The sequence below is a fragment of the Dermacentor andersoni genome, chromosome 3 (genome assembly GCF_023375885.2).
Source record: "Dermacentor andersoni chromosome 3, qqDerAnde1_hic_scaffold, whole genome shotgun sequence".
Taxonomy (NCBI): domain Eukaryota; kingdom Metazoa; phylum Arthropoda; class Arachnida; order Ixodida; family Ixodidae; genus Dermacentor; species Dermacentor andersoni.
Genome location: NC_092816.1, coordinates 88,288,732 through 88,315,565, shown reverse-complemented (window position 1 = coordinate 88,315,565; position 26,834 = coordinate 88,288,732). Strand labels below are relative to the sequence as shown.

Sequence of the window (26,834 nt, the reverse complement as noted above, 5' to 3'; positions counted from 1 at the left end):
GAGCGGGGGTTAAGAGATATACTAGTAATTTACAAATTAAAAAAAAATATTGCTAAGAATTTAGAGATAAAATAATTTAACATATGGAAGTCAATTAATAGGGCTTACTTGATAATTTTAGAAATTACGCAAGGTATTCTTTTTGTGTATCTAAAGAAACTGTAAACTGTGAGAAAAGCAGCCCTGTGGCTTGGTCCCAGTGAACTCACCCCAAAAGAAAGAATGGTTGGCGAGGTTATCGGTAGCGCGAGTTGAAATGTAATTTCTGTTTTCCTTGTCTTAAAAATCAGCGGCATGAGATAAATATTGGGAGGACGCTTCAGCTTCGTCTTTAAGAGGGGAACGCGATAGCATTAAACGATCCCTGAGTGCTTCTCACGTTTTCCGGCAACTGCAGCTTATGCATAACCGTGATGTTCACCGGGAAACGCTGGTGGCGAACGCTTTGCACGAAGGCGAGCTTCGTGGTTCTTTTTTTTTTGGATGGTGTGCGCAGAACCGAGGGGGCCGTGCCGCTCTTGCTATGACGGACCTCAAGAGGCACCTGGAAAACGCTATCACGTTAAAAGTGATTTATATTTGAGTTCCCGCGTAACATAATTATGCTTTTTCGTATATTCAAATTACAATCCGACGCCATCACGTCTGTAGGTTATATGCAAGTCGAGCTTTACGATTTTTCTACGTATGTCAGCTTGAGAAATTTCCTTATTTCAGTAATTTCCTTACGCCACATGGACGACCTGGGAGGTCGGGTATGCATGGTTCGAAATTCTTTTTGCCGAAGCCACGTCCGACTGTGGAAGCCGGACGCCGACGCCGGATTTTCTGCGACTCGGGGCCCTTAACGCTATCGCGTTACAGTATGGTCAGTAGATTCAGGAGCGTTGCAAAACGAACATACAGGGAACACAGCGAGACCAGACCTGTGTAAGTAAGGATTTAGAGGCGATAAAAGGCATCTCAATTTTGAAAAGGAATCTTCAAATTGCCTTGAAGGACACCAATTATTATTTCACGATAAACAAAGATGGTGGGATTCAGAAAGCGACGTTAGAGTGACTTTTGCGAAATAGTGCGATATAAAGAAATTTCTGTACCTAGCCGCGGTTACGTAAGCTAATATCGGCAAAACAGATATGACATGGCCATTGTGGGATGCTCGTGCGTGTGAATCAGCCACTTCATTCAAGTGCAACCCACGATGTCCCGGTAGCCAAAGCAAGTATATAGCACTTGCCGTCAGTACGAAGGAACCATTGAACAATGTGTTTGCAGAATTCTTGAATTTGAAGATGCAGGAAGTGCTGTGCATACAGACAGCGAGTCGCTCGCAATAACAGTTCATGAGTCATTTCGGGGAACGTTTATCGTTAATACTTCTGTCTGAAATATGGATGTGAAGTCGGGAAAGCGAAGAGAGTAATAAGACCATTGAAGATATTCCGTCTCACGTTTAAAGTCGAACGCAATATTTGTCGCGCGCGGAAAGGGGCTGCAAGGAATATTGGTAAAATCTTGATTGAAGTGTTCTCGTAGGTTATTTTTTATTCATTTTCTTTACGATGACATTCTTTACGTTAAATTTCTTTCTTTCTTTCTTTCTCTCTTTCTTTCTCTCTTTCTTTCTTTCTTTCTTTCTTTCTTTTTTTGATGCTATTGCACTGGACGGTCAGCGGATGTAGTTTGCGTCGACGCACGATAAAGCCCGCCGCTGCTGGAGGGCGTGTAATCGAAGGCGCTATTGGCTGAATAACGATGCGGTAAAAGGTGCGTACTCGCGAGAGTTTTAGCAGTTTTAGTGGGGTTGTAAATTGGGCCAACCACGGTGGCAATGTATTGAATGGCGCGAGTTTGAGGATCCTGAGAAAAATATATCGCATTGCGTTCGATTAAGTGAACTAGGGAGACGGAGAGATCTACTGCAAGAAAATTGATGAGGTGTGGTTAACTTACCAGCCGAGGCAAGTATACGAGAAATTGCGAACTTTAGCCTTTTTTTTCTAAATATTTCACTCTAATACTTCGAATGGCTGCCAGAAAGTTGGCTATAGACTACATCTCCAGGTAATGACGATGATGACGACTACGACGACTATGATGATGCAGTCACTGTCCTGCAGCACCGTAAAGAAAGCTGCAGTAAATGACTGGATAGATACTCACACCTTTATTTCCAAGCATGTAATTGTCAAAATGACGGTAGGCCATCATTTTGTAAGGCGTACACCACGATGCCCCGCGCACGGCAACAAATCGAATTCCATTACCACAAGCAATTTCATTCCTTTTTTTTATGTGGTATTCGCCACTCTCTCCTTATCTGCTCGTTCACAGTGTTAGAACGTCTGATCGGAATGACGCCGATGGGTTGCCAAAAAATAATGAAATCATGACTGTGAAAGTGACGGCTGGCGTTTACAGGGTCCGAAGCGGGCGATCACACGAGTGGGAGGTACTTTTTCCACGCTTTCTGTAGGTGCCGATTAGTGCCACTCAGTAAGCGGTACACAGTAATCACGCGTTGACGACAATGTCTTTGATGACGTTCTACAGAAATTCACAGATTCCACTGGAAAAGCTGGCTCCGGAGTATTTTGGCCACCTGGGATTCTGTAACGTTCATCTGAATCTCAGCACACCAACGTTTCCACCTTTCGTCGGCAACGAATTGCGGCGGCCGCAGCGGGCCATAGTATCCGCGCGTTCTTGTTGACAAGGCCACGGAGTCGCAGCAAAGGTACATCTGAAGAACGCGCATTGTTAGACTGCCCCCGGAACTATTCCTTGAATAAAAAACGCGAAAAAAAGAGAGATAATAAATATACAGACACAAGCTTTCCTTGTTTGAAGATGAGAATCGAGCATGGATACTTCTTAAGGGATACGAACGGAAACTGCAATGTGTTTCAGAGTGAGAACAAGGCGCTTCGTACGGCGCCCATGGTTCGCTTGATACTAGTCTGAAGCATGGCCAATTTATTTCGTATTCGTTATTTTTTTTGTCAAACGCTATTGTATTCAGTTTTCGCACTGTATTGGGTATTGTCTTGAGTAAACCACACTTCGTCGGGGTGGTTTCATCAGTGACGTTACGATAGTCAAGACGGTGACTGAACTCGAACCGCTCACACTTATATGAGCGGGCAGGGCCATTGCGGCATCCAAATTGTAGCGCGAGACGATGAGTCTAGGTCTTTTTTTCTATCGTGGCTGGCTGCTGATGTAGCCTTCAATGTACTGTGTGGCTAGGTCTCCCGTCGCTGCAGGTGGCGTGCATTCTTTCGGCCACAGAACTGCTAGGTCAGTTCCTCAGCTGGCGAGACTAGTGCGGCGACGGTTAATCCATCGCTGCCGGTGCGCGTGCCGTTGCCTTCGAGGTCCGCTGCTGCTGCTTGCCGGGCGAGGCCGCGCCAGACCGTGGTTCCAGCGCCAACTTCGGATGCTTACTTCGCGCGGCATCGGGGCCTTGACGCAGTATCGCCTCCGTCGCTTTCACGGCGCCGGCTTTCCGATCGTTGTCGGCCGGCTCTGGGGTCGGAGCAGCGCCGTCGGCTGCTCGAGGCAGCGCAGAACGCAGCGGCATTTCACGCGGTGGCGGGGCGTTGTTCGTCACCCGCAGCGACGGAGCGTTTGGGGTCGTTTGGTTTCGATTTCTCGCCGGTGAAGCTGAGCCGCCTGTCGCCTGCTGCTGACGCAGGATGGGAGGCGACGGTGACGACGACTGCTGCACAGGCGAAGCCTTGCCCGCTTGTACTCCCGACTGACTCTCCTTCATCGACTGTAGTCCCTTCTTTAGTCCAGGAGCGAGCGTCGATGGTCCTTTTGCAGACAATGGGGGGGGAAGGGACGACTGCGGCGTGTTCGCCGGCGGCTGCATCGAGTTTGTCGCCTTCGCCGTTAGGTACTGCTGGGCGCTACTGCTTGGCAACGTCGAGGCGGCGGTTAGCGCCGCCGACGGCGAACCCGCCCGGCCCGACTTGAGGGTCTTGCGGGACGCTGCGGCAGCGCTGTTCTGCGAGGAGCTGCGCTTGCCGCCGCCGGGAGTGGTTGCGCTGGTGCGGTCGTCGTCGCCGCGTCGCGACGTCGTGGCGCTCGTCGAGCCCTCGGTGGCGCCTGTCACCTGCAGCGGCACGGAACCTCCTGCCTCCGGCGTCGTCGACTTGAGCAGCACCAGCTCGCTGTCCAAGGCGTCGATCTCTCGGGGTCCCCGGTATACCAGGTACACGTGGTACAGGACGGAGCACTGCGCAGGAGCGCCAGGAAAATACTTTACGAGCTCGCGATCCTTGAACGGAAGCAATGTAGATGACGACGATGATGATTATGAAGATGGTTTCTATTTGCACGCATTCGAAACTGGGCGGCGAAAACAGTCACCTAGCCTGCGTTGGCTAATCCGGTTTTACTACATCCGTTGTAGTTTGGAATTTTACCTATTTCCACTCCAACTTGTTTCTTTTTATTAACGTCTATCTTTACTTCATAAAGCCATCTATTGGCGAATTCCAGTGGGGGGTTCGGACCAACCGACTCACTCCGTGAGTGAGCGTCCTTTTCTGTCGAGAGCAACGCCTCCTGATCCGCGATTGGAAGCCATCCGACGCCGGTAGAGCATAGGGCGAGGGCGCAGAAGTGCGGTACCGGATTCAGAATAATATTGTGCGTGTAGCCATCCGCTACCGCTGTTAGATGTCGCCGCTCGCTGCGCTCATCAAAACTTAAAATATACAAGTCGGAGCTGCAGTTGTCACTATCGAGCCGCAAAAGCAGTGCCGCACGCCGCGACAAGTCGTCCATGGCGTCCGCCGTTAACCGCGAAAGGCACGACTACCGCGGCTGCACCAAGCACGGTGAGCAGTAAACAAACGAAACAGCATGCGTGAAGGAAATACGTCACACGGAGTTGCGGTTGACTCCGCCGGTTTTCGTGCAGCAGCTTCGGCTTGCTCTACGGGGATATCTTCTCTCGATCTCTCAATTAAAATGGGAACTTGCGCCCTCACTCTATCATTGGAACACACTTCCTCCGAAAAGAGCACAAGAAGTGGCGCCGACCCCTCTAATGGCATACACCATTGACTGCAACAACCCCGGCTCCAACTCTAACTTACTTTTTTTTTTTTGCTAATGCTCTAAACGTCTCTTGCTTAACTCGACCGTTGGCCAGTTTAACCCTTTGACCAGGTCTGAGCTCCAGCGCTCCTGGAAGGTGGACGTTCCCTATATGGTTCTGGCTGGGTGAACATCTTGGCGTTCTGTTACAATATGCTAAGTGATCCCTGAACTTACTTTACAGCAGACACATGCTTCATCCTGTTGAGAATATTTCTTCAGTATGTTTCTGCCCTGCGGCAGCCAGCTACAGGGCCTCAAATTTTGTGTCCAGGTTTCTTGCTTGCCGTCGTTTTAGGTCTTCGCGGACTTTCTTATTTCACTCTCTTGCATCCAGTTTACATTATAGGCCCGGGGAAACGTACTGCCATGCGTTAAAAAGCCACACTGTCTAAGCTGTAGGAAAAAGAATGTTTTTATCACTGTTCTTTTGTTGCAGTGATCATGCATGGCTTAAATGACGGACCGTGAAGCAAGGAATAGATTTTACCTAGGGAGCAATAGTTCGTGCATTAATTTAGCCCTAATATAAGACTCAGGTTTCTGCACAGTTTCGAATCTGCCAGAATCAACAGTTGCGGGACGGTCGAGGAAAGTGAAATACTCCTTGAGCCACGTCAATCATTTTGCTCCGAAGCGAGCATCTGCATGCGTGCGTCACAATGCAGACGCGGTTCAAGACTTTTTTTGCCGTTACTAGACTGACATAGAGAGACGGTGACTAGTACTTTACGTGTTCTTTCAAACGCGATGAATTTCAGTCAGATCATTCGGTCGCTGACGTAATGAAAATGTTACGTTTCATGTGTGTATGCGCGTCCATCGACGGACAAAAAAAGCTGCAGGCATCCCGCAAAGCGCTTCTATATCCTTCGTCGGTACTGCACATTCCTTGCACCACGAAAGCGGCGTTCTATTACTTGACTACGGAGTCGGTACTCGGGATCGTGGAAGCCACTGCTCTCATGAGTCCAATAAGGCTTCCGAGATCGGTTGGCGCTTGCGCGCTCGCTAAGAATCTTTAAGGCCACAGTAGAATTCGCGTCACGATAACGGTGTGCCGCTGACGCCATCTCGTCTTCTTGTACACAACGCTGCCATATTTTGTTTTACGTCTTCCCCATCGACACTACGCCGTGTCAGTTACTACTTGACCCAATGCTAAACCTGCCTACTACAATTTGAAATGGTTGAACAGTAGGTCGCAGGATAAGCCAGCTTACCTTGGCGCTGGCAAAGAAGGTGAAAATTGCCACAAGTTGATAAAATATCATAGTCTGAAAAAAAAAAGGAAAGGCTCCGCTATAAAAAGCTCGTCTCATGGAAAAGAAAAGTGAAACACCAGAGAAAATGCCACGTGTCGGTAAGTGATTGGATTAATTAAACTCGCTTGGTTAAGAGAGAAAGAGAGCAACTGCTGTAACCTACAAGGCTAAATTCTCAAGACACTTGAAGCCAATGGCCATAGAAATCCGATGGCGCAATCGATTCCCTTTTATGAGCTCGCACAAGGGAGTTAATGATTCTCGTGGATTTTATTCGCCTTTGACTAAAGGTCGTTCAAAGTGATGACGTGACAGAAAGGACTGCATCACACATTTATTCCCGCGCTTCCTTTGAGAGCCTAGTTAACCTTGACGCACAGAGCGAGTAAAGCCTGCAGGGGTGGCTACGTAACAAAAGGCGATCCGAGGGATCCCCACTGAATGCAGTCCGTATGTAATTATCAATGCTCTGTGCAACAAGCCCATATATCTTCCATACTATTCTTAAGTAAGCTATACATATGCCTTAATTCCGCAGGATTGTCGCAAATAGCCTATGGAACCAGCGGCCTCTGTACACGGAAAACATTTTAGGTTTTCTTAGTGAATTCCAGCTCTGAGAGTCGTTCGTACAAAATTACTTAACACAGTTTTGCGCCAGGCAGACGTTATAACCACACACAGTTTCATGACTGGAGCGATTTCACGAAGCTGGCCCTGCGAAAGAGCTGGGTCAGAAAACAGCTTGAAATTCAGGAGATTTTGTCGCTTGCTTTTCGTTGAAAGAGCTGAGCGTCCTTTTCATCATGTGAGGCACCTCTTTAGTGGCCTGTGCTTCGAACTAGTCCGTCGTCCACGTAATTGGAACATACAATAGATACATGGTGGCACGATAATCACTACTAGGAAGAAACGACGGTTGCCTCGCGAAGAAGCATTCGAGGCGGCGGTCCTCCATGAAGGAGTCTTTGTTTATCACGCAGAGGTTCGTAAATTGTTGTTGTAGGAGCTATGTTCGCAGTAATGACTACAAACACTGCATGTGCATCGCATGGCCGCAAAACACAGACAACACGTGACACGCTACATTATACTCACGCGGACTTTGGTCTCGCTGTTGTGCTTCGCCAAATGTTGTAAATTGGTCTTGAAATGTTGAATGGAATAGAAAAGAACATTAGTTATATACTATACTAAGCCTGGTTGGCGAAGTTAAACAAAGCGTACATTTACTATGTGCTTCGTTATATTTCAGTTATTTGCTTAAAGACGTATTCTTCTTTATTTGCAGCCCATAGCTGAAACGTGCAGTATCATGTATTAGATACACGCAAGGAAATAATTTTTCGCAGGGACGCGTTCTAAATGTTAAGGGATTGTAAGTATCATGCTTGGGGAAGTAAATATTTCTTCCAGATTTAACTGAATTTCCCAGTTCTTTTGCACTCTATGATGCAGCACTCTCTGAATTGCCAAAGCAATAAAACTGGCGAGGCAAAAAAAAAGAATGATAAAAAAAAACCTCACGTACCCGGACTGCTGCCTATGCGTGAAACCATGACAATGAACGATGTGTCCCATATTGATAGGGGAAAAGCTGCAACGTCCTTCAAGAACGCTCCAGCTTACGAGTGTTTTCAATGACAGAATGACAGAGACTAGCAACCGAACTAAACTTCGCATCGTGAAAAGAAAATGATAAATATATTTCGCAATAACAGCGTGACCCGAAGGAGCGACAGGAGAGGAGCTGGAATAGCGACGGATAGCAGCTGAGCTTTATTGAGAGTAATAATTTTCTTAATTTTTTTTTCCGGCTAGAAAAAGTGTAACTTAACTTCGCATAACAGGAACAAGTGCGAGAAAGCAAAAAGCGTAAAATTAGCCACTCGCAAGGTGGGCAAAAAGGGTGATTAAATGTCAATAGTGGCCACATTTAACTCGAATCATTTTCACGAACGATGAAGAGGCTTGTGCAACGTATTATCATTGAGCCTACAGTCAAGACCCTCTCTTGCTCGCACTTGAAAAAACAAAAACTGCTACCGATTGCACCCATCGCTGCAGCCTGCGGCTTTTAGACCACGTGAGTTTGAAACGTTCAAACAGAACCAGTCTCTAAGATAGACGGTGGTAGAAGGCTGTAAGCTCGGTGTAGTCTTTAGTAAGAAATCAATCGCCTTTCCATGGGCCTGTTTGGGAGAACGTTGAATTCGGTGATAGTCAGGACAAAAAATAGTCTTTTTACGGCAGTGACGGAATCGTAAGGAAATTACCAAACTACAGAATAGAAGAACCACCGCCACGAGGTTTGCGGGGCTCTACCTAAAGTGGAACAGCGCAGCAGCAGCTGTTGACACGACAAGAGCTTTTCCGTAGACATAGGACGCTTTAGGCGGTTAGGCGAACTGTAGGATATGCGAACCACAAATAGCACGCTTTAGTAAGGGAACGAGGAAATCGGGTAACTAGTGTAAATTCATGCTGAGAAATGCAAGGCGATTCGATATAAGAAAGTGAGGGGACAACGGCTGAGTTTCTATCTCGGGAATATTTAACACAAAGAAGGGCACAGATATGAGAAGAAGCAGGTCAAGGGAGCACTCAGAAAGCTGCTTAAAACGAAAGCAGAAATGTGACCACGCAGTACAACTGTAGTACGCGTGCGCAGTAAAATAAAATAGATATAGAGAAAACATATAGGAAAGAATGATCCGAGCCTAATCCCCTGAGGCGATTAAAGAAAAGCAAGTTGTTTTCTTTAACTATAACACTGGCGAATGAATGATGGCAGAGTCCTTATTGCTCCTTACAGGTAGACCTCGACCGTTTGTTTCATTGAAGAGAAACCAAATGATTTGTAGTTGAATCATGGGCTAGGATCTAGGAACACCGTATGCGTGTACTGACCACGCTGCTGTAGAACTTGAAGGCAACGATGTGGGTGACGTAACAGAAGAGCGTGGTTGCGCCGTTGAAGAACAGGAAAAAGCCAAGCACCCTTTGGACGACAGCCTGCGGTTGGTAGGAAACAGAAAGGCATGTCTATTAGTGCAAGCGAACTGCGCCCACTGTGGTGAGCAGAGCACTCACTCACTCACTCACTCACTCGCTCGCTCTCACTCACTCACTCACTCACTCACTCACTCACTCACTCACTGTGTAGATATTGGCCTCGAGCTCCACCACTGGAAAAGCTGGCGCCACCGTCGGCGTGACGTGCTAGGAGGGATCACGTGGACATAGCGGCCGCGTCGGCTGCTTCGGGAGCGCCGAAGCGAGCTGTAAACGAGTTTAAATTCCCTCTTACGCTGCGGTCCTCATTTAGTGGCAAATTTTTCCCGCTTCGAGTGTCTCCTTTACAACGCTTCGAAGCACAATAGGTAGTGGCTGCTTTTGAAGGCGCGCAACATGGTAGGCTACTGCTCGGTGCCGCAGGGCCAGACGCACGTAACGGAGGCCGGTGTCAGCCTTATTCACACGTAGCCGCCGGACAAGAAGCTGCGTGAAGCTCGGCTCGCGACACATAAAACCGGCAAACAGTCATCGGCTACAACTCGGGTATGCAGTAACCACAGACGCGAGGAAGATTTCTGCTATGGCGCCCGGTCTGCGATGTTCTGAAAACGCGCACTGAGACGCTCGCCCGAGTCCGCTGCCCGACTAGTGTCATGACGGTTTGGTCTATGAACTTGTCGATGCTATAGATACTGGGAAGTTCAGTTGTGTGGAAAGGCAGCGGTAAGAAGCACATTTAAAAAAAAGCATGGCATATGGTCATGTTTGTGTTATGAATTAATGCACTGGATTACAAAAAAAGGAGCAGCGGGAAATTGCACGCTGAGAACAGCGATAAACATGCAGTGCGACGCAACTCGAGAAATAATATTGAAAGGTCAAAAATTTAGAAGAAAAAAAGATTGGATCGTCGTGACGGCACATTACAGTCCCCGTAGGCGTGGAAGTCTCTACAATGAAATTATTTTTGAACAGTTTTGATAGCGCCCACGCAATAATGGTTGCTTGTATACTGTCGAATGCTCATATTCTGCGGCCTAAAGCTCATGGCACGGTGAGAAAACGCGCGCGCGGAGAAAGCGACACAGTGCGCGGACAAGCATGCAGACGCGCAGTCGGTCGCTGCGAATCTGCGCGATCGCTGCATTGAGGCTTCGTTCTATTACGCTCCATTTAGTTATACAAACACTACAAGAACATATTTCACATAGTTTGCTCTCGGCGTTTACCTACCTTTCACGCAAGAAGCCGGTTCGGGAGACTCCATCGCGGCGACCGCGCGCAGTGGCGTTCACTGTATGCATTCGGTAAAGAGATAGCGTCTGTAAACGATTCTGTGCCTTCAGTTTGCCTAAGATTATTATTTAGACGCTAAGAAACTTCTCTCGTTTCGAAAGTACTTACAGAAATGCCCGGGAGAGCTCGCGCGTGGTGTTTTCAGTGAGCGCTGACAGCAAAACCTATGAGGAGCGCGCCACGTGATCCCTCATAATACGCCAGCGAGGCGCTTCCGATAGATGGCGACTCCGTAACTCCTCGCCGCCAATACTCAGGGGAGTGGGCGAATTCAAACCGTCAGTCCCCCCTTTTCACTAGCGGAGCCTCTGATCACCGTGACTGACTTCATCACTCAGTTATTTACACGCTCCCCGCACTCACTCATTTAATTAAATCGCTACCTTTCTTACTAATTCACTTCTTCCGCTTAATTCAGAAGCTTTTTCACTCGGCAACCAACTTGCACGCAAAAAAACTTATTAGTCCTCTCAGACTTCCGTTCATCTATAGCGTCAAAGAGTTTTGAGTAGACACAAGGGTGTAGCCCCATTGAAGCAGACTTACGTCTCTGTCCCTTCGGTGCAGTGGAATTCCCTAAGTTGAAACAAGAAAATGTATTCTTGACTCAGACTTCACTAAGGTGAATTACGCGCGTGTAACGAGTAAGCAGTACTATCCCTTTGTAGCAAACTAAGTCGACTGCATAGGTAGAAATCATTTCAAGCTAGGCTGTCTCCAGTTGACGAAGCGTGAACGATCTCAAGACGCTAATTCGGCATTGTGGCCTCGAAAAAAAAGTGTACTTTTTCTAAGGAATAAATTTCGCTCTAAGTCGCCATCACCTTGTCAGTTCAACTTTAGCAACTTTTATTTCAGTATCACATGGACACTGTGGCAGACGCAAAGAGCCAATAATCAACCTTGACCAGGTCTGCGTCCTGTACATGACTAGCAGTACCAGAAGCATATGGGGACAAAAGTGAGCTATGTCATAGAAATAAGCACAGAAGCCGGTTATAGCAATATTATAAATTAAGGGAGAAACCTAAATGAATATAAAAATAAATCTTAAGAACGTCTCAATATACCGAACTGTACTAGTACAGCTTAACATACCGATCCTTAGTGCCCCATTAAAGTACTTCTTCGAAGGCGATGGCAGAAGCGTTCAGTGAAAAATAAAGTGAATTCACGCACCTTCGTGTGAATGACGCCCGCCATAACGATGTCGCTGACGAGATTGAGAAATGTCTCTGCACCCAAGAGGATGTCGTAGACAGTTCCCTTGGCTGTTCAGGTGCGTAAGAAACAAAGCAACGTTTGTAGCATATTACCACACGACTTTCTTTTTCTCGCGCACGCTAATTCGTTTTGCGTAGCTTGAGGTGTTTTATTTAGCATATTTTGCACCACTTAGGCGTAGAATCATTTGTTGAATACAAGCGCTTTAAATTAGTAAAATGGCGTACTGTTATCCAAAAGGAATCACAAGTCGTGTCAATAGGGGAACGTATATAGTACAATGTGGTTGCACCATCGTGCACATTCATTTGTAAAACTTATTTATCAGGTGTGGTCCTTAAAAGCGTCGGCTAATTTAATACCGACTGCAACAATAAAGGATAATAAAGGAATTGGGCTAAATACGCACTCTGACCAGTAGTTGTAGACTATAAATAAATTACACTATTAAAAAGGCATATTGCTAGTAATGGTAACGGCCACACAAGCTTGTATTTTCCCCTTATATTGCGTTAAGGAAGCATCAGTGTTAGACAAACTTATGTGTGTAATATACACTAAATTTTGGCACAAGCTGTCATCATTACACATGTTATAATATGATGGCATAGTCAGCAGCGCAGAAAAACGCTAACAAAGAACATAAAGACCCGACCCGAGTGCTGACTAAAGAAGTGTCTTTAGGAAGACACTTCTTTAGTCAGCATTCGGGTCGGGTCTTAGTAAACTCAGTAATGGTATAAGTACACGGGCAGTCATGAGAAGAGACAACACACAGCTGTAATCTCCAACTGATTATTAAGAGAGACAAACATATCTTTATATGGACCTCATTGCAGATGGCAACCATGGCATGACGCCGTTTAAGAAGTAGCACGTGTACATGACCAGGTATATCTAGAAAAACAGTTCCATTACGTATATTGGTAGGAAATCAGTGCTCACAGATTTGCCTTCTAACTTATGAATATTTGATGCTTCAGTTAACCAACATGTTAGCTGCTCTCTAATTCAAAACGATGCACCGTGATGAGCGCAATATTGCTTTATGTTCTAGCGTTATTTGTAACCATGCGGATGCGACGCGTAAACGTCAACGCTTACCTGAAACACGCCTGTAGCGTCCCATTATGTATCGTAGCAGGCAGTAGGCGTTGATACACTGCAGTAGAAAAGGAAAGAAAACGCATTGCGCACGATATAAGCATTGTTCAATATCTTATCACAAATAAAACGTTCGTGAGATAAAGTGGATTCTGTCATCAATTATCGGTGAGATATGACATAGTTATAAAGACCCACATATTGATCTTTAGATATGGAAATACACATCCGACTAATTACATCAGCAACTCCTTTAAAATAAAGGCGAATAAATGTTCCCATTATAACGGTTTTATAAGTTGTTAATCGTTTCTCCCAACGCTGAACTAATATTTCTGGTTTCCAGCTTCAGGTACACTACAAATAAAAGTGGAATGCGAAATTGAGCTTGGGTAAAAATGTTACCCATGTTCGCATACTAACGCGCTCAATAGATGGTAGTGTTACAAGAAATTCAGATATGGACAGCGATAGACCGTTTTCAAAAGAGTTCACTTGGGTTCTGGCACAGCTCCAAGCTCAATATATGACAGAAGCGCACATCATTACAGCAGCTGCTAAGTGCTGGGCACTTATTTCTAGATAAGTGCCAAGCAACTTGGTGCATGTCTTACACAGACATGAACAATCTTTCGATAGTAGCTCATACATTCACTAGTGAGCTGTATTCAGTGGCTTGAATTTCTATTCTTAGATCTTTAAAGCAGAATTTGTGCCTACAGCTGCTTTCTATTTTGGGTGAAGTTCGCAGAAAGGTCACATTTCGTGTTCAGATTGTTCATTAACGCATTTAGGATCGTTGCTTGTCGCTTTTTGCAGAAAAAAAAAAGGAAACGAAAACCAACGTTGCATGAGTGGCTGCAGCGAAGTAGGCTGCTTCTGTCTGCAACAATGAATGTCCGGATGAATCAGGTGAACGACGAATCCAAGTTACTCAAGCGTTCTTGAACGATGACCACTTCATCCACACCTTCCTCTGTCGCAAACGTGAAAACAAGAGAAATTTTAAAGGAAAGAATTTTGTTCTGTTGACTCACTTGACGATGCGCGTTCACTATCACGTCCTCGCCATGACTCTGTTGTCTATGCTAGTGGGTTCGAAGAGGCTGTGTTTTTTTTTTGCTGTTGTATGGGTCACGCGGGAACAAATGCGAATGCGTTCACTTTTAGCATCTACTACTGTACCATGACACACGCGGTTTTGCTTACCGTGCAAACGCCAAGGATGAGAGACAGACGTTGCACCTTCCATGGCATTCTTCTTCTTCATCTTCTTTACACACGAGCAGCTCCTTCAGGGCATGGATGAATCGGTGCCATTACTATTAATGAAGGAAATGTATACCATGTGCTTTAGCCAACCCTTATAACCAAGTTTCAGCTTCAAGATCATTTCCTCTGCGTGATACTTGCCTTGCTCCCTTGTGGCTGTGTTACTGAAGCATCGTGTGGGTTGTGTCGTTGTGGTTAAACGGCTGCACCGACAAAGGCCGGTACTCTGTGAATGCTGTGTACTTGTGCTGTGCATACGAAGCACTTATCCTGGAATGTGCAGAGTCGCTTGTCCTTGAATAGCCCCTCCTACAGTACGAAGCGGGCTGCACTTTAGAGAGACTACCACTCACGGGGTCCATGCGCTGCAATGGACGAAATTATATCTCCCGCTGGGCACGCGTCCAAACGTGATCAAGCACACAGAACCTGTCCAACATATTTTGAGGCTACACATATAGACTACCGATTATAGGCTAACATATTGTTCAACTTGTGGGCCACAGGTTGGACGTGCTACTATACAATGACAAAAAAAAATCCTTGGAATTTATTCGATGCTGGACGAAATCGAACCAAATTCACGGGGGTTCCTTAGGACAGCAGGCTGCGCCAAAATTTCTTTCTTTCTTTATTGCATGGTCATATGAGTAATATCATGGGAACATTATTTACATTACGTTTAGACACACACCCGAAAATCAAGTGCATAAATGCTACACATTCCAATGAAAGTTCAAAAATTAGGCAAACAAAGACACGCATCCAGATGCCAAATCCACTCGGGAACGGGACCGAAGCTTTCAAACCATTCTACGCGTTTGAGCAGCCTCTTCTCGGAAGACAGCCCTTGTCGACTGAGGTGGCTCGGCATGTCTTTCGATCATGCGGCCTCTCCATAATGAACAAAGTCCTGATAACATAAACATATCATATGGCGCATTACTGATTTTATTATTGGAAGGAAGGAACGGGATAATGTAAGGTGCGAGAGGAAGTTCTTTTTTAATACTGCTTTGTAAAATGCGCGCAAAAGAAAGTGTGACTTAACAAAGAATAAAACAACGCTCTATGGTCTCGGGTTGCTTGAAATATCTACAATTTGAATTCTAGAACTGGGTGGGTGGTGCCTTTCAATCAACGTCTTTCGCGCCAACGCTTTAGCGAGCTGCGCCATAAATGCACTATGTATGTGCCACTCTTGAATGAACCTCTCTCCAACTTGGGTGACTGAGTATGTGTCACTGAGTGGGCAGCCAAGCGAAGGAACAATTCTCAGTGCTCCCATGCACCAGCGCGCCGTACTTCTCGTCTCGGAGGCCACGCGCAGACTTCTTGGCGGCGCCACTAGATGGCGCAGACACGGCATGACGTGTTTCTTAGCGTTAGCACGCATGGGCGCGATTAGACGGTTTCGACGGTGGCCATACGTTGTTCCGCTACATTGATTCAATGCTAAACCTATTACTGTCGAAAGTCACCGGGAGATGGGTTCTGCCGAATTTTTAGAAGAATGACACTGCACGTAGTCCCAGAAATATTTTGAATTATGTATCCTGCTGGCTTCAACACATTCAACGCGGATGTAGGGATTGTCATTGCAACAGACCCGACTTGTTTTTCTGTATGCGCGGTCCTGAGTTTTATAGCCGCTTTTAGTTCTTTAGAAAACCAATGAGGAAATTTTGACTTTATGGGTGTTGTATGTACGAATATGCACATTCCATCTTCAAAGACTGTCGTAAAGAAACTAACCTATTCATTAACTTCATCTGTGCCATCTACAAATTATCAGTCGGTGTTTTCAAGCCAACGTAGTAGGGAAAAGTTGAAGTTTGCTTCATGTTGTTCGGAGTGAATGCGGCGTTTCCGCGCTGCCAGTGTAAAGGAAACGATTGAAACAGGATGAAATTTGTCTGGCGGAACCAGATCAACGTGGTACGCATGACGGAAACATTAAACATTTTCGCTAAACAGAGATATAAAATGTCCACATATCAGTTCCCAGTGAAGTTAAGCTGCTGCAGGGAATTGAAATAAGCAGGCACGTAGCCAGGTTTTTTTTTCTGGGGGAGGGGATACCAAAGGTAACTTTTCTATGCAAATGAGGGGGGTATCTTTACTTATACGAACGCGAATAAAGCCCACTATTCGCCAAAAAGGTGTGTAAGCCTGCGAAAGAGACATGAAATAAGGTGGGTCTCACGGGTACACCTGTGAGGTACGCCTCTCCTTTACTTGGCAAACAAGGAACCACATGAAATGGACTCACGTAGGAAAGAAACGCAGGAAGAACACTGCTAGGAACTAGTAAACGAGCGGAAGTGTAAAATAAAGATTTCTAGTGGTGTTCTTTTTTATTTAGCTCTGGGAGAATAGAGGAATATATGTTTGCGTATCACAGCTCTTTCGTATCCCTCGTTTACTGCTGTAACAAGTGCCGCAACAGACTCGTATTGTTATTTGGGAAATTGCGTAACGATGCATGGCGGCCAGTCCCGTTCAACCACGTAGAGCGCAGGACGCTGCAGTTCTAGACGTACTGCGTTCAGGGCGAAAGGTTAGAAAGACAACCACATAAGCACAGCAGAGAAGTGCTTACGTAGGGTGGCTCGACTGATAACTCTAAAAGCATCATCCAAGACAGACGGGACCATTCTCCCCTTCCGGCGGCATTTTCTCTATTTCCTTTTTAAATGAAGATTTTGATCCATAAGTACTTTCCGCAAACAACGGTTAAATGTGTTAATTTTTGCTTTTCCTTTCTGTTTCGTTGTTGCCTCAGCTCTGTCTTTTAGTAGATCGCGTCATTCCGCAACTCCTTGTGACTCTTGTTTTCCGTTGTCAATTTTGCACTAAAAGTGCCGTACTATTAGGGAAAAACCAGACGATGTCCCGGGTGTCATTACTATTATGAGTTTAACGGTTATTGTAGGGTTTGGTTGAAATAGTGAAATTGTTCGGGATGGCTGTGGCACGTATATCATTGAAATGATATCACTGGGGCCTCTCCAGCGGCGGCACCTGGAGATTTCGAAACAAACATCGAGATAATGAGAGTGAGTGAGGGAATAAAAACTTTATTGAATATAAATAAATTAAGGCACAATGGTTGGGGCCGCCCTTCCAGGGCCCCACTAGCACGAGTGGCTCGCTGGGCTTGGTCCAGAAGAGCCAATTGGCTCTCCCGACCCCGATCCGCAAGCCATGCCTCCCACTGCCTATTCCTCATTAGTGGATGTGGTGTAATACGGGGCTGTCTATGTGCGGAGGCCTCCTGGGGCACTCCCATGCGATGTGTTTTAGTGTGGGTGTGTCTGTGCACCACGGGCACTCGTCAGTGAACCTCGTGGGGTGTATTCAGTGTAGGTGGTGAAGGCTGGAGTATGTATCCGTCTGAATACGACGCCAGTCCCTCTCCGGTTGACTGTTTAAATCGGAGTGAGGATGTCCAAAACGTCTCCGCTTCAGCCTTTGCTGTAGGAGGATGTCACGAGAATTCGGTGGAAGGTCGTCACTAGGTCATGCCGTTGCTCGGACGTTTAATCCTCGAGCAATACGGTCTGCCCTCGCGTTTCCTGCCAGTCCCTCGCGTGCCGGACACCATATGATAGTGTGGTGCCCTTCTAGTTGATTGCCTAAAATGTTGAGTATTGATTGGGGTGCCGCTCCATTAAGAAACAGGCGGCAAGCCATTTTAGTCGGATAATTTTACAACCGAGTTGGTTTGGCGCTCGGCGTCCTGAATGACCTAGGCGATGGCTGTGAAAGGCGAAAACATTCCCTAATTTTCTAGCTGAGCGAATATCAATATGTTTAACGCCCTCTGTTCAGTATCCTTGCCCGTGACCCGATCCCGATTGCTTAATAATACCTTAACAATACTGTAACAGCAGCCCAATGTTGACCGGCGAATAGCTGTCAACAAGTCTCAAGTCTCAAAATTGATATGACGGTGGTTTAGGAATATATGTGAGAAGTGGTGGCATAGGCGGTAGGGGTGTGTGGGTCCCCTTCCCGAAACTTTCAGGCCCGTACCCCCCTGGGTGCATGCTTGAAAAGAAATAAAGCCGAGCGTGGAGTGGCATTTGTGAGAAATGTAAAAGGAGTTCTATCCAGAGTACATTGCTGTCGACAATTAATGCTTTACAGTTATTATGCGAAATTATGGTGGTTTCAAATGATTCCAGGATAAGACCGGATGCTGTATGCGTTTCTGAGGTGCTACATAAATTGCACCAAGCTAGAGCCGTTAATTCGTCACCGGAACAACGCATGCCTATCTAAAGAGCTTCATGATTTCATTGTAGATACAAGGGACGGGCACATTCTGTTGAGATTTCAACAGCGATAAGGACGCCACCATATTTATGCTTCCAGCAGAAGTAATGACGATCCCTTCACGAAATACTTCATAATATAGAGGAAATTACATAGTAGGTGCTATTTCATGTAAAAACCAGGTTTCACTTAAACCTATTCTAGAATGAGCAAAAGAAGCAATATTTAAATAAAACAATGATTGACTTTTGGTCAGTTATCTTGGTCTAAAATAATAATAATAATAATAATAATAATAATAATAATAATAATAATAATAATAATAATAATAATAATGTGATGCCTTAGCCAATACCGTACGTAATTCCTATAAGCCATGCATTATTAGCCACATAGTATTAGATCTGACGGACATCCCAAATTGTATGATAATAAATGATTAAGTCTTCAGTTGAAGAGCATAGTTCGCGAAGGTTGCGTCACACCATACAGTTGTGGATTTGGAGCGGCCAATTTTCTAGGCCGCCAGTTTCAAACGATCCGTCTCCAAAGTCTGTCGTAAAATACACTGGCGTACTGCGGTTCGTTTCGGCAGTTCGGAAGAGAGGGGCAGATAATACATTTAAGTGACTCCTGTAGGTCGTTTTGTGGAACGAGGTAAGGAGAGCCTTCACAGAAAATAATAAAAGGAGCGCCTATGCGTTTCACTTTTAGTTTGCGGACTGTTGTCTCAAAAATAATGTTGGTGGTCTCGTGATTACTGATGGAGTACGTATGCCTTTATTATACAAAGCTTCCTGTATTCCTGAGCTGTCGTGCGTGTAAATTATATAAAAGTAATTAAATAGTTGATTAGTGAGTTTCAGTCATACAAGAACCTAATGATTGCTGCAAGATTTTCAATTTTCGATGCAAGTATAAGTTATAGTATTCGCTGAAGTATCTGATAGGGTCCGAACACCAAAGCTACCTTAAAATTCTGGAAATTTACACGATGACCAACCAGTTTTGGAGGAAGTTGATATAGAACAATGTTGAACTAGGGACAATGGCAACGAGCAATGCTGAAGATGCAATCATCAAAATTCTGCGCAAGTCCCTGGCGCTGTCGACAAATTTGCGCGAATGCTAATTCTAACATGTGCTGATCTTTCTAAACAAATTCGATAGAATGCTTATGATGGTATCAAGGATACGCAGAAGTTCCAATTGATAAGGAATTACGTTAGCAGCTTGGAGGCAAGCTTTGTTCTGCAAACGCTTTTTGTGTCGACGCTTCTTCATTCGATGACCTTGATCCTACGACAAGCCCAACAAGTACAAATAGCGTGAAATCGAATCATGGATGTGGTACTTAATAGAAGAAGCCCTTCTGAACCCTTTCACCCATGGCGGTGTTTTAAATGTTTAACATGCGTCTTATTTGCTCATTTCTACCGGACTTTCGCATCACGTTGTGAAAGAGGACATGGTTGTTAGTATGCACTGTGGTGGTTGGGTTACTCGTATTTACAAAGAAATAGTTTTTTAAGAGAGAATGATCAGCGTTTTGTACTGTCGTTGTCCTTAAAAAATAATAAAGCTGCGTCTGTTCTGATGCTGCTCCTAAGCGGCTTGTATATGCTAAGTTTATGGACGCAATGCGAATATCCTTTTCTGTCTCGGCATTTATTTTATGGAATGTAACGCTGTGTGTGAGTACAAGCACTAGGCAACACCTCACACCCGGATGCTTCGAAAAGGACCGATTGAAGCACGATGTGTACACCATGCAACACATAAAAGTACAAGCGATACTGCACCTAAATTAAAAAGTGCCAGTCAGAAGCAACTGATTACCTAGTCCAATCGTAGCTTTGCAAAGTCGTACATGTCCTTTAAGTGGACTATCATTTGACTAAATTTAAAAGAAACGGTGCGCTCAGCATATCGGTCCAACGTGCGCGTCTTTAATTAACCATGTATTGCAATTTAGGAAAACTTGTCAAACGACACGTCATCATAATGGGATGCAATCAAATATCGGATGGTAAGCTTCTCTTCTTAAAAATTATGTCTTTCTTCAGAGTCCTTTGTAGCAAATATCACAACAATATCGCATTTTAATAATTTATGCAGCAACGCTCTATAGTTTCACCTTTCCTACCATAATAAATGTTTATACATCTCTATAGCTTCAGGTGCATCATAAAGGGGACACATAACGGAAGATACAAGGGTAACTTTTTTAAGCAGCCGATATTTGACGTGTAACATATGCGCAACGCTGTAAATTCGCTGTCATGCACTCGAAGAAACGCAACGGCACAATTCGCGATTCGAGGTGCTAAAGTTAGGGAGCAGCCATCTTGTTTGTTTTATTCCTCCTCCGCCGCGTCTCCACCACTCTCAACAGTTGCCGCTATAGAAGGGCGCTGAAGGTCACGGGGATAAAGAGCGATCGTGGGCCGATCAAGGCATACAACAATAATCACGTATGGGCCTTGTCACGGCGTAACGAAACAAATCAACTAAGCCAAATAACGTCTCTGGTGTCGTCTCTGTAGCTTAGTCAGCATTCCTTCCCATGTCATGGTCTTTCTGCGGAAAGCAACATTGCATAGGCTGAGTACGCCGATGAGACAAACCACTCGTGCACACAATGAAAGCGGCTTCTCTCTACAGTAGGAAGAAGAGTGCCAGGACGTAGGGCCCCGCAGCGTCCGAATGTGAGATAAAGACACGCAGACATCCTCGTGGAATTAAACAACAAGAGAGAGACCCTTTTTTAAAACAACTTTTTGTGCGCAAAACAAACAGGGACGAAGAAAAGGTCGAGCAACACAAGGACGAGCGCTTTCCTTGTGTTGGGCTCGTCCTTGTATTGCTCCTTTTCTTCGTCCCTGTTTGTTTCGCGCACAAAAAGGTTTTTGAAAATGAATCTGTTCCAACTAGGCCGACTCGCAGTTATGCTTAATAGAAAGTCGCTTTACGCACACTCGGTTCATTTTATTCAACGTGCTCTATTATTGTCGTGCTTGGATACATTGTATGGATTGACATGGCGCGCAATCGCACAGAAATACTATAAAATGAATCCTTCGCTGAGCGTCGTAATTCCTTTTATGCAGCGCTGCACCATTGCGAGTCTGTATTACTCTTGTATGGTCCAGGCGAAGCTGTATAGTTTCGTTTTGGCCAACAATGCGCACAATCACCTTTACACCCAGTCTTACAGTGAACAGGAACAGGCGCACACGTACGTCAGCCAAGACGTATTCTCGCCAATTAAACCTGCATGCACGGACTCACGTCCGCCAATTGTCTCTGTATATCTGCGCCATTCATTGTCTTTGCATTGCGTTGGAAGTTGTAACGGTTACCACAGTTGCTTAGCATCTACCGAGACGATGCTAAGGTTTGCTTAAGATGCATGCCTATAATTTGCTTGAAAACTATTCGACATGGCACCATGCTTTTCATTCACGAACGCAATTCATTTTGTCAGCCAGTCAACGTACCATTTCTTGTATACGCATATGGGTAAAACGAAAGGAAATCAATTATTGCGAGCGCGTAGACTAGACCAACAAATATCAAAGCGTGCGTAACCTGAACGCGTGCACTTGAGTAACCGAATTGATTTCAGAGCAGTTTCACACCGATGCAAATCTTGAAGCAGCAACACGGGTTCCAGAACCACTGACCGGACGGTATTTGACACTTGGCTAAGCACTTTGAGTCTTCTTTGCAACTTTTACAGAAAACGAAGTTTCGGTAACGATTCGAGCATTTGGCTTTACAACAGGAATGGAATAGGCTTGCCGTATTGTAGAATCACGGGGAATGACGCAATAGGTTATCAGGCTACTGCTTTCACAATCGGCGTGCACATTCCATTTGCTGCATAATATGGCACAGCATAGTTCAAGCACACAGAAAACCAAGTAAATTTGCAGCTTGCGGACCCTAAAGAAACAAGGAGAGGGACAAGAACTGCGGCCCCAGTGCGGCACACCTGAAGCCTACCTTACTCTCGTGCATTCGATCAACAATAAACAAATAAAGAAAGGGCGCACGTGAATACAAATTGTACCGCGTTAGTGAACTCATTGCGAAGGCGACACATCTCGCACCAATGAAAGAAAACGTTCAATACGAACAGTTAATCACAAAGAGTAGATAAAAACGCGAACAGTGGATGTTATACAAATCGCACAACGGGGTATCACAGGGTTGCCCTGTTAGCGTCGGTGGCATTACGGATAACGTAGAAGGCTTGCGCCAAGGGTGGCTGGTCGCCTTGGAACATGAAGATGCCGATGGTGTTCATGGAGATGGAGATGACGACAACGGCGGCACATTTGAGCAGAACGCCGTAGGCCAGCTGCGGATGAGAGCGGAAGCATTGTTAACAAATTACCAATTAATTACCTGTTCGTTAATTTTGTTGATTTCCTTTTTATTGAAGGTGTCGAGGTGATCTTTAAGCGATAAAGTGTAAGGAAGCTATCTTCCATCCAAACACTTGCAATAAAATTTCGTTAACCTTCGGATTACAGCACGTATAGGTACTGCGGTGTCTTCCTGTGAAATGCATCGACAGTTACATGACTACAGAATTTATGCATGGGCCAACGTACACTGTTCTCTCCACTCTTCAATATACTCGGCCGTTTCTGCAGCACATAGCACGATGCAATGCAATGAAACATATTAAATAAATCAAGAAGCAGTTCGTCTTGCCTATGTCATGGTTTTTAAGTGGAAATAAAAGTGGGTTTTTCCGAGGCAAAGAGAAATTACCCTTTGTATAGCATAGAGTGCAATATATGATATGCATATTGGGCACCGTGACAGCAAGGTTGCGGTGTAGCGTGAAATGGGTGCGCCAATGTCGGAGCGACGCCATAAGTACGTCGGAACAGAGGCTTATGTGGTTCCCATCGCAAGAAGCGAGAAGGCGAAAGCATGTACCCGTCGGCATCAACCTCACCATCTGCGTGCCCTTGGCTTGCAAGTATTCGCGCATCATCAGCACCGGGAGCGATACGGGCAGCATGATGTTGATGGAGGCCAGCATGCTCACCGGTACCACGTAGAACGATACCGGGGTCTCCGTTACCACCGCCTGCGTACGGCGTTGATGCACAAACGGATGGTTTTCTTTAGTGGCTGTTCCTAATTAATCGTGACCAAGGATGTCGCAAACATTTATTCCACCTCTTAGTATGTCTACACAAAGAACCACGATAGTTGAGAGCATAGTGAAGACCTTGGAGGCTTAACTCAAATCTGTAGGTTTACACGAAAACATTTATAAACCTTATAACGCGCCCAATGGCCATATAAGTTATTTCTTGGTAATTGTGCGTGTTTCCCGGGTACGACATGAGAAATTCTCGCAAAGGCAAACTTTGCGGCGAGAAAGCTGACCACATTAAGCGATATTGAATGCTTTAACACCCAAGATGTAGTTTCTGCCTGTACTTAATTCTGTAATGCATTTCAGTAGCAAAACCCTTTTCCTGTGCATGCACTTCCAATGACGTGGCACTTTCATTGGCATCAAAGTGTGCTTGCCGACGACTTCACTGTCTGCGAAGACGACAGTATGAACTGATTATTGATCGACACAATAAGCCATTGCTCCCTCATACTCACCCGTTAACACAATATTTTCGCAGACTATGTGCTTATCACACTCATGCGCACTCACATTCGTTGGCACTCGGTCACGTTCGTACGAGCAATCAGTCGTACTTACCGACACTTACATACATACGTCCGCTCCCGCTCATCGACTGTTAGCCAAGTTCATAGTCACGTCCTAGGAAAATCAACGTCCCTGCTTGTGGTCAGACTCCCATTAACGGGCACTCACTAATGTTCGTAGTCAATTTAACTCAGCTAGAAACGTCGGCATTCATTCACGTTCGCACTCGTGCTACCTCGTGCATGTAAATTCCGTGTGGAGCGATGACGACTCAATGCAGTCATGAATATGTACGCCGACCTATGGAACTGACGAAACTTAAATTTTCTTGTTAGGAGCTTGCCACAAGATACCACTTTCATGCGGCTACATGTACAAGCATGGTCAAATTTATTACCTATTTATTTAGGTTTGTTTTAGACCCAGTGAATATCATGAATTCCAATGCTAAAGACAGAGAGTAATCTGCCTGACGTAGGCCTTGTCAGCGGTACATTGCTCAACAGCGAATAGCATACATTCTGCATTCGAGGAAACTACATATGAATACAGTTTCTGCGAAAAGGTCAAGTATCAGCCTAGTTTAGCTTGCAGACACTGAAACACAACACTACATTGATCGCGCAGACTAATAGGCATAACATATATGGGATTGAATTCACAATGCTTTTCATTTGTAAGTGTTCTTTGTCATTCCCTTATATATCCAGCATCAAAGTTGGCTTGCCTTTCTTCTTACGAGCAATTCAAAGTTAAGGGTGCTTTGTGAATACAGGCCCCGACTGTCTGTCCAGGCACAGGAAATATACTTGTGCTCAGATCCCACGTACATCCCATGACTTTCTTGCCGTGCCTGTACTTTGGGCAGACACGGCTCTGTCTTCTCGTCCGTTCAACGGAGCAGAACTGGGAAATGAAGACCGTGGCTTGCTCGCACCTGACAGTACAACGCCGTTGTTACGGCTTTTAATCGCTGCTACACAGCTCCCTTATCCCTCTTAGGCATCGTGATCAGCCACAAAAGAATACAAAATCTTTGTTCATATGTTACAGCTTGCTTACTTTTGTTTACAAGATGTCTGTTGCAATTCATGACAGATGTTTTGTCGAAATCAGTGCTGCTTGGTCGCTTGCCCCAGAAGAGACGGTCACAGTGCTAAGGAAGGCAAACGCATGAGCAAGACATACACGCGTGGTGCAAGTGCTCTCATGTTCAGAGCCCTTCACGTGCACGAAGTGCAGAGGACGGGCACTGGGCATGTACTGGCACTGAACCGGACAAATGCGCACGGGCGCAATTTCGTGTTCCTGTCTTGGTCTTCCTTAACTCGTAGCCACGGTAACTTGACAATGACGTACGATCTCAATACCGCTGAACTTAGTTTCTGTGGCATAATTTTCTGCTGCCGATCGGGCTTAACTTGCTGCGCCCGCGCTTACATTATATCTGGTTTCCTCACCGAACTTTTACTTTGTAGTGAGCGCACATGCCGTGCTCTGCTCTTGCTCAGCGCGTGTTTTTGTCTTTTTCTTTATCGTACGTCTGCACCGACTCACTCAAGTGGTCCCTTTGCATTTGTTCAGGATCGACCATATAAGGTACAAAAACGTATAACTCACCACCCGAACCACCGTGGTCGCCATAGATCTTGCTAGAGAGTCGCCGACCACGACTTCTGAGAGCACAGCCGCCACGCTGACCAGGATGAACTGGCTGGACTTAGCCGACCGCTGCGCCCAGAAGTGGTCATCCAGCTGCGCCAGACCAACCTCCACCAGTCGGTACTTCTGCCGTAGAAAATATCGTATGAGTGCAAAAAACAAGTTTTTGTGAGGCACCTAATAAAATTGATGGCTTCAAAAGTGTAGAAGTGCAGGTCAGGTGGCGTAGCAGTTGCATGTAATAAAACAATAATACAACGGACAGAGCAATAGACAGGGTTTCGCAATGATTTCCAGGACATGGACTGGATTTCCCAGTATATACAGGCTGTTTCGGTTAACGCATGCCAATACTTGAATTCACGTGTGCGTTACGAGAACGCAACAAACTTAGTATTATTAACTTTCCTCGTGAGCAACTAAAACTATTCTTTTCTAAGCTTGGGCGACTAACAATAATTAAATAAAAAGCTTTTAATATATTGCAATATTTGCAAAATAGTCGATATAGAAGTTGTTGAGCTTACTGCGAAATACTTAGATAACTTATTTCTGTGTTGATACCAATTGGGATTTTAACTGTTCCGGTATTCAAAGAAAGCGCGTGAGCTTTCGAAACTACGACATGAGTAGACGCTAGGGCGCAGCGACGTTAGCGCCCTCAAGCAAGGTACGAATGAATGATCGATGCCCAACCATGACCGAAGGCGTGAACAAGCCTCGAGCCACGGAGAGGTATCCAATACAACAGTCCTAGCTTACACTTTTTCCACTCTTGTTTGCTGAAGCAATGAAGGAAATGGAGTCATGCGATATGCGATAAATAACTCATCGCGATTTTTGAAGTTCTGTAAGCGTTCTTTCTCTGGAATGGCAGCGTAAGGAGTGAGAGTATTTTGGCG

The 26,834-nt window shown here is 45.4% G+C and overlaps 2 protein-coding genes across 2 annotated transcripts in view; one reads left to right on the top strand and one right to left on the bottom strand.

Annotated features, from left to right (window-relative positions):
- The window catches only part of LOC129383187 (uncharacterized), a 39,166-nt gene extending 13,228 nt beyond the window's left edge, over positions 1-25,938 (top strand). The window contains exon 4 of the mRNA XM_072287247.1: positions 25,855-25,938. Within this exon, the coding sequence (XP_072143348.1) occupies positions 25,855-25,926 (72 nt within the window). The 3' untranslated portion in view covers positions 25,927-25,938. The remainder of the gene's footprint in view (positions 1-25,854) is intronic.
- Positions 21,537-25,970, bottom strand: LOC129383132 (uncharacterized). Its single transcript, XM_055067453.2, has 3 exons — positions 25,891-25,970; positions 23,551-23,685; positions 21,537-22,941 (listed from the first exon to the last, which is right to left on the bottom strand). Exons 1-3 carry the CDS (start codon positions 25,912-25,914, stop codon positions 22,783-22,785), a joined length of 318 nt encoding a protein of 105 aa, XP_054923428.2. The 5' UTR covers positions 25,915-25,970; the 3' UTR covers positions 21,537-22,782.
- Positions 25,971-26,834: the final 864 nt, after the last annotated feature.